We start from the raw sequence: 16214 nt of genomic DNA on the forward strand, positions 1-16214 counted from the left end.
TACCACAGACAAATCAGGCTTTCAAGGTGCTTTCCCTCAATGGAGTCACAGCCCCTATTCATTTTTTACAACAGGGTCAGAAATATCTAACAGGAGATTGCCAGTCTCTATGCCTGAAGATGGCTGGAGAATTTCTTGAAGGTTCTCTTCCATCCCCTCTTTATAACTTTCAAATGTTTAGTAGGGTCGCTATGACAGCATGCCAGCTATCTGTGCCTGCCTCCTTATTCAGTCCCTATTCTGGACACGCAGCTCGCCCGTGACCGTTGCATGGCAAGTGGCTGAAACCAATCAGCTCATTGAGGGCTTCATCGGAAGCCAATCAGAGCCTAGGGAAGTGACCTCACCCCAGGGAGAGCTGTGTGGGCGAGAAAGCATCTCTCCGAGCTGTGAGTGTCCCTAAGTCACTCCCCTCCTCCCCACCCTCTTTACTTCCTGTAAAGCAATACCGCCTACCCCCTCTACTCCAAGAAGGGAGTAAGAAAGGCTAACTAAATTCCACAAAGGAAGAATCAAAAGAGAAACTGTAACTCAGCCACAAAGCAGCTTCCGGAAGTGGAGAATGGGGGTTCCCTTTGCACAGACCTAGCTTTCAATGTGGGGTCCCCAGGGGCCTGGAAGAGGGTGTTCGATGAGGAAAATCAGCACCTCCTCCCCACTCCCTCCCTGCACCTGGCTTTCTTGAGTCTCTCTCGCAAAAATAGCTGTAATCTTTCCTTGTAAACAAGGCTAAGATCAAGGTCAAGTGTGGGAAAGAGAGGGCCCATGTCCCTGTGAACACATGTGAAAAGAGACAATCCCCAGGAGTCCCATGGCCCAAAGACCAGAGGCTCAGACGCCAGCTTCAGGGAATGAGTTGTTCTCTACTACTCTCTCTGTGCAGCCTCCTGAATGAGTTCCTGACTATTCCCTGGCAGGTCTAGATTGGAAGTATGTGTCCCACCAAGGGAGTGGGAGGTGAGGGGTAAAGGACAGGAAGGCTGTGACCCCCAGTGTGTCACGGTGGACTCTGATGCGTAAGGAAAGAATGGCCCAGCTAGGCACTCCCTTCTTTCCTCCAGGCCTCTCCCACCAGGCCTCACCCTGAACAGAGAGACGGATGAAAACATTTTATTTAAAAATATAAAGCTGGTCTTATTCCTCCTAATTGCACACATCCCCAATTATCTTTCACTATAAGAAAGTGGGTGGGGACATACGTCCAGCTGTCTCAGCTCCAACGACGCCAGTGTTTCTTTGACCCTCCTTTCTTTCTTTCCTACAATTAAGCCATTGGTCCTTTGCCCTTTGCCCAAGCTATCAGAGGTGATACAGGGAAGGCAGGAGGAGAAAGGTACAAAAGAGAGCTATCTGTCATCATTGTCCATTCCTATCCCCAGGGCCAAACAGTTCATCTGGGCTCTCAGCAAATGATCTGCCTGTCCACAAAACCAAATAATAGGGACAGTTACTCTCTGTATCTTAAATCAAAAAAAGATCCAAAGGCCCAGGGTGCTGTTCAGGGTCCTTTTTCAGTATATAGCCTCATCCATATTGTCATCACTGTCACCCCCAAAGTCCTCTCCATTGTCAAAATATGACATGATGTAATCAGTTTCCTGAAACAGAACAAATAGAAATCCAAGTCAGGCTTGCTTTTGGCCTTTTCCTTCCTCCTGGTGTGTCAGACCCCTCCCCTCCCCACGAAACCATCCCAGGCCTGGGAAGTCCCTTCTGGCTGCAGTTTGCTCTTGAGAAGAGCCTAGGGACACATGAAGTGGAGGGCACAGTCCTCTGGGGCACATCTCCTTCGGCTCTCCAACCCTCTAGAGAGAACATCACTGGTGGATGGAGTTGAGACCCGCACAGCTGATGAGGAAGACACGGGAACTGAGGGCGGAAGGAGAGCCCCTTCACCTCTTCGTGTTCTTCTTCATCATACTCCTCTTCTTCTTCCTCTTCCTTCTCTTCTTCTTCTTCTTTCTCCTCATCTTCCTCTGAAGTCACTTCTTCCTCCTTTTTCTCCAGGGTCTTATGTGGAGATGAGCAGAAGGAGAAACTCAGACTCAGCTCAGAGAAGGGAAAGAAAGAAGCACACAGGGGCCAAAGGACAAGGAATGAGTCTGGGGTCCAGGTGGTCTCTATGCACATTTCCCCCTTACCTCTAGTTTCTGTATTGTTTCTTCCTTATCTTCTGTGTTCTTAGGGGGCCTCTTGGGGATTAGGATGGTGGTCCCTGGTCAAGGAATCAAAAGGTGAACCATCAGAGAGCAAACTTCCTTATTAGCTTTCTACCCCACCCTCTCCCAGAGATGATGTCACTCTGCTGCCCTCATGTGGCCACCATGGCATCCAGCTACAATAGTGGGTGGAGTGGGTTGGAACTGGGAGGACAGGCAAGACCACCAACTGCCTCAGGGCCCTCCAGCTGGTGAAGGAAATTTCTCTTCTTCCTCCTTTTCCCAGATACACTCACGTTCCTTTTGTAGCTTCCGCACTCGGATCTTTAGCTCCCGGGGTAAACGTCGCCAATCTGGGAACAGTGGGAATGTAAACGTCAGTAAGACTCTGCCTGGGGTCTCCTATGAATAACTGGTTTTAAAAGGAGAAGTAAGAGACAGAATAATGGTGAGTTAGTTGGGGAGGGGTTAGTTGGGTCATAGTTACTTATAACCAAACTGTGGCTTGGAAACCTCCAGAAAGTGGGGCTATTTAATAGGTTGCCACGTAGAGTCAGAGAGTGTTTTGGAACACATCTTGGGCTCCAGTTTGTAAATACTGAATAGAGTGGGGGGTGGGCAGAGAAAGGTGGACAGGTTGGTGGCTTGTGGCATCTTGAGGATTTAAAAAAGGGCAGTAAATGAAAGGGCCCACCACCTACCAGGGTTCCAGTCGATGGCATTGTCAATCGGCCCTGACATCTGGTATTTATCTGAGTAACGCTCCACATCTGAGGGGTCAGAGGCCAAGGGTCAAAGTTTTATCCTTTCAGAGCCCTAGAACAGGGTTGTTCCTGAGGGCCCAGCCCACTCAATACTCAGGCATTGTCTGTTCCTTCACTCTAAACCCAGAACCCAGGGGGTCAGCTTCCATGAGGACCTTCAACATTCTTCTACCTTGTCCCTTGGTCACCCCAAATTATAACATCATCTCCCTTAACCCAAAGGCACAGCCATGTGGAGAGGTATGGAAAGGAAGGGATACTAAAGAGCAAGAGATCAGGGTTTCGGTCTTCTCTGGACTCTTTGTGAAGTTAATGGGGCTACCAGGCAAGTCTTTCATCCCTCTGAGCTTCAGCTCCTAAGGCTTCAGCTGGAAAGCACTGTTTATCGGTACCCTCAAACACTGCACTTCCACACCGGCTGGTAAATATCCGCTATCCCAAGCCTCCCAAGTGACTCCCCTTCTCTGGTCCCTCCTGGTCTCCCTGACCTCTCCAGAACCCTGCTAACCTTAGGAGGGCTTCTCACACACCCAGCATGAGCCTCCTTCCTGACTGTTGATGCCTGTAATATCCAACCTGTCAACCATGTTGATCTATTCCCTTTACACCTATGAAATGAGCACTGTGATGCTTAATCTCCTACTGTCGTGAGACTGTCGTGAGACTCAGAACAAACCATGGATAAATTTCAAATACAGGGGTAATTGTTATGATCTCCCCAGCTAAACAGTCAGCTTCCTGTGGCTCTTCTGGCCTCTCTGGCCCCCCAGTGGTGCTGTGTACAGGGCACTACTCGTGAAAGGCATTCAGAACATGATGCTAGCATTCCAACTGACCTCTCTTGGGGACAGCTGGCCGGATGAAGTAGGGGAGCTGCCTCATGGCCCCTCGTAGCTCCTGCTTCAGTGCCAGGACATACTCCCCTTCCTCTCCTGCGGGCAGAGGCACTGGGCGGAACTCCAAGGGCTAAGGAAGCAGGGGCAGTGGTCAGTTCAGGGAAAAAACAAAGCAAACGCTAGAGTACAAACGTAGAACGGTCTCTCCCCCCAATTCAATCCAATGCTCCCACTGACCAGAAGTCCAGAGAAAAATGGGGGGAACAACACAGCATTTTGAAAGCTGGGGAGCTGGGGGTATAAGAAACTACTTTGCCTGGAAAACATCCCATGTGAGTTGAAAGCATAGAGACAGGAAGGGGCAAGCTGAGTTTTATGGTGCCCCATGAGGAATCCAGGCTCATATAAAGTCAGCCAGGGGCACACAAGGGGAGACGATACTCACAGGGAAAAGTGGAGAAGGCTGTAGGGTGGGTGGGGGCAGAGCATCCCCCTTCCCAATGCCCACAGCCTCCATGTTGAAGGTCAGCTGGCCCCGGCCACGACCCCGGCCCCCACCCCGACTGGCCATGGTGGAGGGGGCCTGGGTATTCAGTGATCCAGTGAGAAAAACCTGATAAAGACAAAAACAAAATGAAAAGTATAGTAGAATCATGGGAAGCCAGAGAGGTACAATCTTTTCAATCTTTTCTCCTTAGGACCTAAATAGCCAGTGTAATTCAACATATTTTGATGGGGTAAGCTGCACTGTACCAGGCAGGATATTTTTGGAAGTACAGACATGGATGGGACATGGTCCAACAGGATATATAATTGCAATATAGTGTAACTCCAGAACAAATGGGAAAGTGGGGATGCCTGAGTGGCTCAGTAGGTTAAGCATCTGACTCGATTTCGGCTCAGGTCATGAACTCACGGTCATGATCTCAGGGTCATGAGATGGAGCCCTGCATTGGCTCCTTGCTCAGTGGGGAGTCTGTTTGGATTCCCTCTCTCCCTCTGCGTCCCCCCTTACTCTCTCTCTCTTTCTCAAGTAAAATTTTAAAAGGGTGTAAGTGATTAGACCCTTGGCTACTGAACTCTGCTTCTTGTTATCGATTTTGAGGGGTCAGTCAGAGGCAGATAGGTTAGAAGGTAAAGTTACCAAATGAAAATGAAACTTGCAAGAAATGATATTCCAGTGACAAAGAGCATACCTAACACCCAGATCTTGGTTTCCAATACCATTTTCCAGCAAAAGGAACATCTTTGGATGTTCCTTTTGGAACAGCTTCTTAGAAAAATGGCTGATTCTAGGGCTGGGGCAGAAAATATATAAGGGGAGCCGGGAGCATCTTCTCGTGCCAGAAAGCAAAGAAGTACTCAAAACAACAACACACATACATACATTGGTGGGGCTATTTCAAAAGGGCCTAAGAGTCAACCGAAAGAGCTCCCAATGGCCAAAGCTGGAAGAATTTGAGCAATAAAATAAAGTAGTATTAGCTTATAACCCCAAAGTATAAAACAAATATCCATGAGTCTACACTGATATAAATAAACGATTAAGTAAGTTAATACACGGGGGAGAAAAGACAAACTTCTCACGTAGAATTCCGAATAAATTATATAGACTCTACCCTGAAGAGGGGAGTATAACTTTCCACTCCTTAAGTGTAGACTATATATAGGGAATTTTGTCTAATTCAGCTTAGGAAAGGGGAGAGTAACTCTATAGTGGAGAACGTGGACAAATACTACTTCAGTCTGGTGACCAAGGTCAACATCAACAATATTAAATTATGTTGCTAGCAAGGGTATATACCCTTAATAAGATGAGAGAAGGGAGAAATCTAGGAAGAATGGGGTGGTGAAAGGAGGCTTGATGAATCACAAGGTCTCAAGTTTGGAAGAGCTCTCAGAATCATGTATTCATTCATTCAACAAATAATTACTGAGCATTTACTATATGCCAGACACAGTGCTAGACAAAGGGGATCATAGTGAATCCTCTACTCTAGACATGTAGACTTCCTCTGGTAGACCATATTTAGTAAATTGCATTTTTTTTTTTTTAGTAAATTGTTATATAGCTTCTCTTTATCCATCTTTAGTAAGAGGATTGCTTATCTCACTTCACAAGTTATTCCATTTTGGGGTATTTGTTCTTCAATTAATATCCAACAAATACTCTAAACAAGAAATATACGACTCAACAAAATGCCCTAGTTGGTGAAAAAAAGAAGATTGAGAAATACGTATAAGGTTATCTATTTTGTCAAACACACACATATACATTTTTTATATATACATATACATTTTTTTAAAGATTTAATTAATTTATTTATTTGACAGACAGAGATCACAAGTAGGCAGAGAAGCAGGCAGAGAGAGAGGAGAAAGCAGGCTCTCCACAGAGCAGAGAGCCCAATGCGGGGCTTGATCCCAGGACCCCGGGATCATGACCTGAGCCGAAGGCAGAGGCTTTAACCCACTGAGCCACCCAGGCGCCCCATACATATACATTTATGATGAAAAAAAAAAAGTTGTTCTTGAAGGATACACACCGAAAATTAATATTGGCTAATCTGAGGTGATGGGATTTGTGGGGCTTTTTTTGGGGGGGGTATGTATATTTTAAAGTTTGTTTTCTATACTGAATATTGTTTTTAATTTTTTATTTTATTTTTTTAAGATTGTATTTATTTATTTGACAGAGATCACAAGTAGGCAGAGAGGCAGGCAGAAAGAGAGAGGGGGAAGCAGGCTCCCCGCTGAGCAGAGAGCAGGATATGGGGCTCCACTCTAGGACCCTGAGATCATGACCTGAGCCGAAGGCAGAGGCTTAACCCACTGAGCCACCCAGGCGCCCCTGAATATTGCTTTTTTAATAGAGAAACAATTTAGAAATATAGCAACAGAGTAGTAGATGAGATTAATAATATGTAGCAGGAAGGAGAGGATGGAAGATGTGTGTCTGAGGAATTTGGAAAGTTTTAGGCTCAGCAAAAAATGTGAGGAAAAATGGCTGTCAGTTAATAGATTAAACTGTGATCTGATTGAAAGAGTATTAAGGGGTACCTGCGTGGCTCAGTCAGTTAAGTGGCTGCCTTCAGGATCAAGCCCCACATGGGGTTCCTTGCTCAGCGGGAAGCCTACTTCTTCCTCTCCCTCTGCCTGGCTGCCTGCCACTCCCCCTGCTTGTGCTCTCTCTCTCTCTCACTCTCTCTCTCTCTCTATGTCAAATAAATACATAAAATCTTAAAAAAAAAGAGAGAGAGAGAGCATATTAGGGGAGAAAGGATGTCTCATAAACACTAGAGAAGGAGAATGAATTTGTGAGCATGTCTTCAGGCCCTTTCAAGGGAAAGGACACTTTAACCAATGATTTAGGTTTCTTTCCACCTGACATACACAGTTCTAGCAGTGGGGATGGGAGCTGGTTTGACTGCAAAGCAGTAAGGAGTCAAGAAAAGTCTGTGAGTTTTGAGGTTAGAAATCGAACTCCATTTCCAGACACTAACCAAGTGACCCCCAAGGATATGGGGTAAAAGGAAGACAATATTTTTACTTAACTGAGGCAATATACTGGTGATTGGAAAACTATAAACTGCGCATCTCTACCAAACTCAGGTCAGGAAGCTACGGTATGTCTCTTCTATTTAAGATTGTGATTGAGTCTAACTTCTTGGGGATATTTAGGTTCTTCTATAATCTGGACCCAAACTGCTTTTCCTTATTGTCAACCCTCCCTAGAGGTCATCCTTGTACTCTCCTTCTCCCAAACAACATCTCATATACATGATATTCACTGTAGTAACTGTATTCTGGTGGAAATTATTAAGAAGCAGGTTTCAGCAAAACATACAGAAAACCCACTACATCAAATTCCAGAAAGGCAGTACATGTAGTGGTTAAGAACAGGGATTTGAACTCCAGTTCTGTAATTTCCAGCTACACAACCTCCAGCAATTAATTTAATATCTCTAAACCTATTTCCTCATCTACAAATGGGAATAATAATAATAATAATACCATCTTAATTCAGTCAACAAATATTCACTGAGTGCTTGCTATATGCCAGGCACCATTCCAAGTGCTAGGGATATAGCAGTGAGCAAAACAAACAAAAACTGCTGTGCTCGTGGACTTGAAATGGAGCTTACATTCTCATAGAGTTACCAATACACAAATATTTCGAGCCACAAGACTGGGTGGAATGCCGAACGGGGTAGATGTGAACAGAGAAAAGAAGAGATCCAGAGACTGAGGCCTAGAGCACTCTAATATTTAGGATTTGCTATATTTATCATAAATATGACAAGGAGTTAACCCTTACTATATGAACTCATGGAAATCCAAATGAAAAAAAATCATACCAATAGAATAAATGTACAAAGGACATGAATAGGTAATTGACAGAAGAATGATTAATAAAACCACTCTTCACCTATCAAATTGGCAAAGACTTAATAAATAATCAGGCTGCCAGTTTTTTTGACATGGACCTTCTTACACCTGACTGGAAGGACTGTATTTATACACAGTCTGTCAGGGGAGCAATTTGGTCATTTGAATCGGCAGCCTCTTAAATGTTCATATCCTTAATCCAATAACCCTACTTTCAAAGATCTGTCCCAAAGAAATCATCATATATATAATCAGATTTGTAAGTACAAGGATGGTCATTATAGAGCTATCCATGGGAGCAAAACTTCTGAAATAACCTAAATGGTCCAATGAACAATGAATGGTAAAAAAAATCAAATATCCATTTTAGACTATTACATAGAAAGAAAAATGACTTCAAGTAATAAATAAAAGGAAAAAAATGTTCACAATATAAAGTGGAGGGAAACATGATATAAAATTGTATTTGTTGTGTAGCCTGATTTATGTAACATACACACACACATGTATATACATATATATGTATGCAAAAAAGAAATTGAAAAGATAAATATTAAAGTAATAATAATGGTTATCACTAGATCATGGTCATTAAATAATAAGCATTTTGACTTATACCTTTATGTGTTTCCAAGTTTTCTAGAATAATAGGCATTTTGATTTACACCTTAATGTATTCCCAAATTTTGTAGAATAAATGTATATTACTTCTTTAATCAGAAACCATAAGGGATGGTTTTCTTTATTTTTAAGAATGCTACTGGAGGGGGGGGGCACCTGGGTGGCTCAGTGGGTTAAGCCTCTGCCTTTGGCTCAGGTCACGATCTCAGGGTCCTGGGATCGAGTCCCGCATCGGGCTCTCTGCTCAGCAGGGAGCCTGCTTCCCTCTCTCTCTCTCTGCCTGCCTCTCTGCCTACTTGTGATCTCTCTCTCTCAAATAAATAAATAAAATCTTTAAAAAGAAAAAAAAAAGGAATGCTACTGGAATTCAAATCCATGTTCTTAATCAGGACAGGTCCCTCTCTTTTACAATGAAAGTGAGGAATGCATTTCATTGAGCTATATATTTGTCTAGAATATTTGTTGGATATTAACTGAGGAACAAATATCCAAAAATGGAATGACCTGCAAAGTGAGAGAGGGAGTCCTCTTTAAAATAGAAGCTGGATAACAATTTACTAAATACAGTTTATCAGAGGAAGGATGCACATCTAAAGTAGAGGATTCACTATGATCCCCATTGTCTAGCATATGTCTGGCATATAGTAGGTGCTCAATAAATATCTGTTGAATGAATGAATGAACGAATGAATGAATACATGATTTCTGAGAGCTCTTCCAAACTTGAGACCTTGTGATTCATCAAGTCTCCCTTTACTGTCCCACTCCTCCCAGCTTTCTCCCTTCTCTTGACTGTGGGAGCAATTATATTACAAGCCACTAATTTAAGATATCTTAATTAGATGTTGTGATGTACTTTGTTTTTTATTAATTGTTCCCCAATTACGTTAGGAGTTTAAATTCTGCCTTCCCAATCAATTCCATTCAATTAACCTTTATTGGGCACTTCCTATTAAGTACAAGGACCTGCTTACAAAACCTTATATTCTCAGAACAGAAACATTAGAGAGCCCACTAAGGGCTCTAACGGAGATATGCATAAAACACTATCGTCAGACAGGGGAACGGTTAATTCTTTAGGAAAAAAAAAAAAAGGAGAAGAAGAATGTAGTCCAGGAAAGCTACAGGTAGGAGGTAATATTTCAGCTAAGTCCTGATAGATAACAGGAGTTTGTCAGACTCTTAGACGAGGGAATACTACGAATAGATCCAGGGAAGCTTGTGCCCCAGCAAAGAGTCAGCGATACAAGAGTGAGCATTCCTCACTTTGTGCTTTAATCTCTCTCCTCTATGCACGAAAGAAAAACTGCAGTTTTCTGGTATATAATCAGTACAGCAATGGGAGCCCTGGAGAGAAAGGGAAAGAAGAGTAGGAAACTAGAGGGGGCTAGATCCAACAGGCTGCGGGAAAGCGTTGTCTATTTCGCTGCTAGGCCCTGGTGAACTAGTTCGGGAGGTGTGGGACAGAACCAGGTCAGGGCCACCCGGATCGAGCCTTACCTGCTGCCCCTCCCCCACGCGGAGCCCACGTCGCAGCCAACTTGAAATTTGCTGGTCTTCCTCTAGCTGGTGGCGCTCTAGGTCCGCCTCTCAAAGCTCCCCATTGGTGAGTTCTTCCGGCCAATCTAGGAGAAGACGAGGAGGGAGATCCGCCCACTTGAAGCCTAGGAGACGTAGGGAGGGGGAGAGAGTTCAACCTGAACCCGGGCTTGGAAGCCGCCGGCGGCGCGAAGGAAGATGGGGTTGCAAAATGAACCAGGGGTCCGTTTTTTTCCGACCTCATCTCAGATGGGGGATCTGCTGGCTAGCGAGAGTCCGCAGACAGAACCTGACACTTAGATCTCACCGAGGGACTCTGTTGAGGAAGCTCCCACAGAAAAATGAAACGGTTGTTCGTTAGGGATCAGTCTTTTTGTGACTCGGGCTTCACAGCCTGGCCCCTCCATTACTCCAACCTTCCCTCTAATCCTACACGGCTTCCCTCCGGCACCACCAATGAATACTTCTTTTCTATTTTTCCCCTCTTTGTGGGTTGCTGCCATGTCTATGAGAAGATGGGAGGAAAGTTTGGGGAAGGAAGGATTAGGAATCAGAGAACCAGAGTTGGGGCAGGACAGGAGCCCAGTGTTTCCTGCATTTTCGCTTGCCTTTCAGTTCTTCCTAGCACTTGGTGAAGGGGGGCACGGTAGTGAGGGTGGATGGGGGGTAGTGGTGGAGAGGAATCCTACTTTCATACACACACACCGCCCCCCCCAACAAAAACAACCCCAGAAATGGAGAGAGAGAATAATTCAGAGTGGTGATAAAACCTAGGAGTCAGTCAAGACTGTCCCACATGTCTGAGAAAATGGCCCAGGGAGTGAAGCCTCTGGACTTGGAAGGCTATAGGTGTAGTGGCAAGTGCCCAGTCTTTGGAAAAGGACAGAAACAAAGCTGTGAGGCTTTGGAGAACTTGCTTAACTTTAGTAAGTCTCAGTTTCTTCATCTATAACAAGAGATAACAAGGAGATTCCTATCTTACAGCATTGCTCTGAGGATTTGAAATAACGTATGTGAAGTACTTAGCATATAGCTGGTGTCCAACAAATGTAGCTAGTGAAAATGGGTAGCTTCCCTGCAATATTTCTCCCCCTCCTTCTCCAGAAACACTATTTTTAGTATCTTGTGTCTGGTGGCTTCCAGTCTGAATTATATCAGGTGAGTTTTCCAAATCCTTGGGATTTTTTCCTCATCTTCCACTTCCCCTCATGCCTTCCAGCTGGACACAAACTCCTTCCTAAAATATGCAGATGGAAGCATGGTAACCATGGAGACAGGGCAGGTGGCAAGGAGAGGCAGAGACAGGCAGCCAGAGACCGATTACAATTGCCACAGATAGGCAGAAAGAAGACTTAAGGAGCGATTGGACAGAGACCCTCAAGCAACATGGAAAAATAATGAGTCTAAGCAAGACTGAGTGTAAAGAGATGCAATGAGAAAGGGATGTGTTACAAGGTTCGCTCTTCTCTCTGCCCCTTTTCTCTCTCCCTCTCCCCCTCCAAGAATATGGGGAGGAAGGCATCTGGGAATGCTCCCTGATGTAGCTAAAAATGATCCAGTATATCCACTCTCCTCATACTTATCTGAGGTCTGTATAAGGGATCTGAGGTTCAAGTTTACGTGTGCTGTGTGTTCCGTTTGGGCGGAGGGGAGTGAGGATGTACCGCTGTGCCTGGCTCCAGTTCTCCCTGACATGTAAACTACAAGAAGGCAGCCACATCTCTTGCTACTCTCTGCGCAGTATGGACTCCGGCTGTGGATCTCAATCGCCTTTCTCCGCCTCTGCACAGTGTGCCATGTGCTGTGTGTGGCAGGTCAGAGCGGGCGCATAGGCGTGCATAAACACACCTATCGCGGAGAATGGGGCTCTGCTCAGCGAAGAATTGGGATGGTCCCAGTCTGAGTCGCGGAGGAGTCTCCTAAGAAACATTTAGGTTTGTTGGGGCTGAGGGGAGGTCGGCTAAGCAAGAGAAGTCAGGATTGGAGCCTCTAGGGTTTGAGGCTTTATGTGTGCATGGGTGGGGGAATGGTTTGGTGCCCAACGCCCCCACCCGCAGAGACTAGGCTATAAATAGCAAGGCAGAGCTCCGCCCCCCCCCCCCCCCCAGCTTCTCTCCTCCCGAGCCGGCGCCTTGCCCGGGGCGCACCGGGAGGAGGGACCAGGATCCGGTGCCCGGGCGCAGATACTGACACCAAGGGAATCCGAGTGCCCCTCCCCATGCCATGTGGGCCCCCGGGAACCCAGCTCCGCCACCCAGGCTGCCCCATGGCCCTGGCCTCAGTCCTGGCCCGGCGGAGATCCTGCGGAAATTCAGGTATCTATTTGGGCGCACAGCCTGGGAGGGAAAGAGCAAGGAGTGATGGGGAACATAGCGGGGCAAAAGAAACCCCCCAATTCTCCCCCACCCGTTTTAGGTCCCAAACGCAAGCTGCTTCCCTCCCCCCACTCAATTTTTGGGGCTGTGGCAACCTAAAAGAGGTTAGGAATGGGAATTATGTGTGTGAATGTATGGGTGCATGTGTGTGGGTGGGTGGCGTTCAGCATCCTAGAAAGGGGTATTCCAAGTGCGGATAAGAAAAGGGGGATGCTGGAAAGGTCTGATAAGCCGTGGGGTGAGGGTGGGGTTGCGGTATCCTTGCGCGTGCACGTACGCATTTGCACGCGCGCTCGTCCTTCAATGCGGGTGCACCCTTCCCACCTTCTCAGGCATGCGCTGGGGGGCCGGGGCGGCTCAAAGGCATGAGTTAGAGGAAGTACTAGTGCCGTGGAGATCTCCCCACGCCGTCTCCTTCCGCCGGTGCCTCAGTTTCCTTGCCTGAATCCGTCAATAAGATCTCTCTCTTTCTCGCAGGGATTGACTTCGTCACTGAGCCCTCAGGCCTCCGCCAGCCACCACCCCCACGCCCCTAGACATCCTCGGCGGGCCCCAGTCCCGGCTCCATTGGTGCTCTCGCCCCTGCCGCAGCTATGCTGCACACCGAGGGCCACGCTCTTCTTCGGGCCGTGGGTCAGGGTAAGCTACGCTTGGCCCGTTTGCTTCTGGAGGGAGGCGCCTACGTGAATGAGGGTGATGCCCAGGGGGAGACTGCACTAATGGCGGCCTGTCGGGCCCGTTACGACGACCCCCAGAACAAGGCGCGCATGGTACGCTACCTCCTGGAGCAAGGTGCGGACCCCAACATCGCAGACCGCCTGGGGCGCACCGCGCTGATGCACGCTTGCGCCGGGGGTGGGGGCGCCGCCGTGGCCTCGCTGCTCCTAGCCCACGGTGCAGACCCCTCTGTGCGAGATCACGCGGGCGCCTCGGCGCTTGTTCACGCCCTGGACCGTGGGGACCGCGAGACCCTTGCCACGCTGCTGGACGCCTGTAAGGCCAAGGGCACCGAGGTCATCATCATCACCACAGACACCTCGCCCTCGGGAACGAAGAAGACACGACAGTATCTCAATTCCCCACCGTCCCCGGGGGTGGAGGACCCTGCTCCCGCTCCTCCTAGCCCCGGGGTCTGCACGTCGCCTTCCGAAATCCAACTGCAGACTGCAGGAGGAGGAGGAGGAGGAGGAGGAGGAGGAGGAGGTGGTGGAGGAGGAGGTGGAGGAGGAGGAGGAGGACGGGGGTTGCTATCCCCTCGCGCTCAGGAAGAAGAGGAGAAGCGGGACGTATTCGAATTCCCTCTTCCTAAGCCCCCTGATGACTCCTCCCCTTCTGAGCCGCTCCCCAAACCACCCCGTCACCCTCCAAAACCACTCAAAAGGCTCAACTCCGAGCCCTGGGGCCTAGTGGCCCCTCCTCAACCGGTCCCACCCGCGGAAGGGAGGCCGGGGATCGAGCGCCTGACCGCGGAATTCAACGGCCTGACTCTGACCGGTCGACCCCGTCTTTCCAGGCGTCACAGCACTGAAGGTCCGGAGGATCCGCCCCCGTGGGCGGAGAAAGTGACGGGTGGGGGTCCTCTCTCTCGCCGAAACACTGCGCCAGAAGCTCAGGAGTCTGGTCCGCCTTCAGGGCTGAGGCAGAAACTGAGCCGCATGGAGCCGGTGGAGCTCGATACCCCCGGAAATATTTGCCCCGACTCGCCGGAGTGCAGCCGCTTGTCCCTGGAGCGCCGCCGATACAGCGCCTCCCCGCTGACCCTCCCTCCAGCCGGCTCGGCTCCCTCCCCGCGCCAGTCCCAGGAGAGTCTGCCCGGGGCTGTATCTCCGCTGAGCGGACGGAGGCGGAGTCCCGGGCTGCTGGAGCGGAGGGGCTCGGGGACGTTGCTCCTGGACCACATCTCGCAAACGCGGCCTGGTTTCCTGCCTCCGCTCAACGTCAGCCCCCACCCTCCCATCCCCGACATTCGCCCCCAGCCCGGAGGTCGGGCGCCTTCGCTGCCCGCCCCTCCCCAGGCGGGGGCGCCAGGCTCTCCTAGGACCAAACGCAAGTTGGTGAGGCGCCACTCAATGCAGACTGAGCAGATCCGCCTGCTAGGGGGCTTCCAGAGTCTAGGCGGGCCAGGGGAGCCAGGGCGCTGAGACGAGTGAGAGGAACCAAGGAGGGTAGGGATCAGGACCTTGATGGGACAGGTGGGAGAACCAACTCACACACACACCACGGACATAGGGGTCTTTTGCATGTGCTGCTGGGCACGGTGCACGCTCACATGGGTAAAAAAAAAAGTGTCCACAAGCACAGTACTCTTATTCGCAGGGAAGGGTAAGTACTCTTTTTACCGGGCATATAGACACAAGCATTCATGTCCTGGTCACTTCACATGCATATGGGAATACTTGTGTACCCAGCCATAGAAATGGCACACACAGGGCCACTTGTGCTAGGGCCCAAGTGGGTCCCAAAGTCACTTGCATTCGTTCAGAAGCAGTAGGAAAACCCTACTTAATGGATAGTCTCCAATCTCTTTGCCCTTTTGCAGAGGCAATTCCCTGCTTTCCATGTTATGCCCTGCAACAGCCCGTTCATGACTTTGCACACTCTACCCTCTTCCTGGATATCCCATCCCGTTGTGTAGGTCTTGCTTCTCTCTCCAGGCCTGGCTCCTTGTTCACACCCTGCTTCCAGCCCTAACCACTTTTCAGGATATCTTCTTCACCCTCCTTGGGATTTTCCTGCAGCAATCCTCAGCCTCAGTTCTGCTGCTGCCCTTCCTGCTCTCAGCTTTACTTCTCAACTTCCTGCTTTTTATTCCCACCTTGTTCCCCCAACCAACACAGCAGGTTGTCTCATTTTCCCAAGGAGTGGGTCATGGGCTCTATGCTGCTCTTCTGTCTGAGCTTATGAACACCCCCACAGGTAGAAGTGGGGAGTAACCCTAAATCACTCCTCTCTCCACTTGACATATCAAATAAATGTGTTCAGAAGTCTTTGGTTTGTCACTTCTGCCTGAGGGTTTGGGGAATGAGGAATGGGGAGGGAGGGTGATGCTAACTACAGCTCTAATGATCTAGGGGATACTTAGAGGTTCCAGCCACTTCCTTGCAGGAAAGCAAGTGACCAACTGTGGTTGCAGAAAAAAAGACAAGTGTCCTGTGTCCTGAAGGTTTTAAGGCATTTGACAGGCTTTCAGTTCACTCAGTCTCCCCTATGTCCATCCTTAAATTCTTTAACTTAACATTTCTACAAAAGTACCTCCTACACAAATTACCTCCCTCCACCATCAACAGATATATCCCAGTAGATTGACTGACCCTCTTTCAAGCTTCTTATTTCATGACCATTCCTAGTTATTCCTGGGGCTTCTAATTTTCATCTCACCAGGTGCATTTCATCCATTTTTTTCTACCTCTTCTTCTTCTTCTTCTTCTTTTTTTTTTTCATTTGACAGACAGAAATCACAAGTAGGCAGAGAGGCAGGCGGGCGGGGGGGCAGGCTCCCCACTGAGCAGAGAGCCCGATATGGGGCTCAAT

General features: G+C 48.2%; 2 protein-coding genes across 2 annotated transcripts; one reads left to right on the forward strand and one right to left on the reverse strand.

The window, feature by feature from the left end:
• Window positions 1–1094: 1094 nt before the first annotated feature.
• POLR3GL (RNA polymerase III subunit GL) lies at window positions 1095–10799 on the reverse strand. Its single transcript, XM_080802158.1, has 8 exons — window positions 10270–10799; window positions 4205–4372; window positions 3760–3889; window positions 2861–2929; window positions 2456–2512; window positions 2142–2215; window positions 1897–2010; window positions 1095–1598 (listed from the first exon to the last, which is right to left on the reverse strand). Exons 2-8 carry the CDS (start codon window positions 4328–4330, stop codon window positions 1512–1514), a joined length of 657 nt encoding a protein of 218 aa, XP_080658284.1. The 5' UTR covers window positions 4331–4372; window positions 10270–10799; the 3' UTR covers window positions 1095–1511.
• A 2477-nt stretch (window positions 10800–13276) lies between these two features.
• On the forward strand, window positions 13277–14824 carry ANKRD34A (ankyrin repeat domain 34A; the record flags this gene model as incomplete). The annotated part of the gene is made up of 1 exon (XM_080802159.1): window positions 13277–14824. The coding sequence occupies one exon, from the start codon at window positions 13277–13279 to the stop codon at window positions 14822–14824; it is 1548 nt and encodes a 515-aa protein (XP_080658285.1).
• Window positions 14825–16214: the final 1390 nt, after the last annotated feature.

The sequence above is a fragment of the Martes martes genome, assembly GCF_963455335.1.
Source record: "Martes martes genome assembly, chromosome: 4".
Taxonomy (NCBI): Eukaryota; Metazoa; Chordata; class Mammalia; order Carnivora; family Mustelidae; genus Martes; species Martes martes.

Coding starts and splice junctions, on each gene's coding strand:
- POLR3GL (XM_080802158.1), bottom strand. CDS start 4,330: ATGGCCAGTCGGGGTGGGGGCCGGGGTCGTGGCCGGGGCCAGCTGACC. Junction 3,890..4,204: donor AGCCTTCTCCACTTTTCCCT/GTGAGTATCGTC, acceptor CTGCTTCCTTAG/CCCTTGGAGTTCCGCCCAGT. Junction 2,011..2,141: donor AAACAATACAGAAACTAGAG/GTAAGGGGGAAA, acceptor TCTCCACATAAG/ACCCTGGAGAAAAAGGAGGA.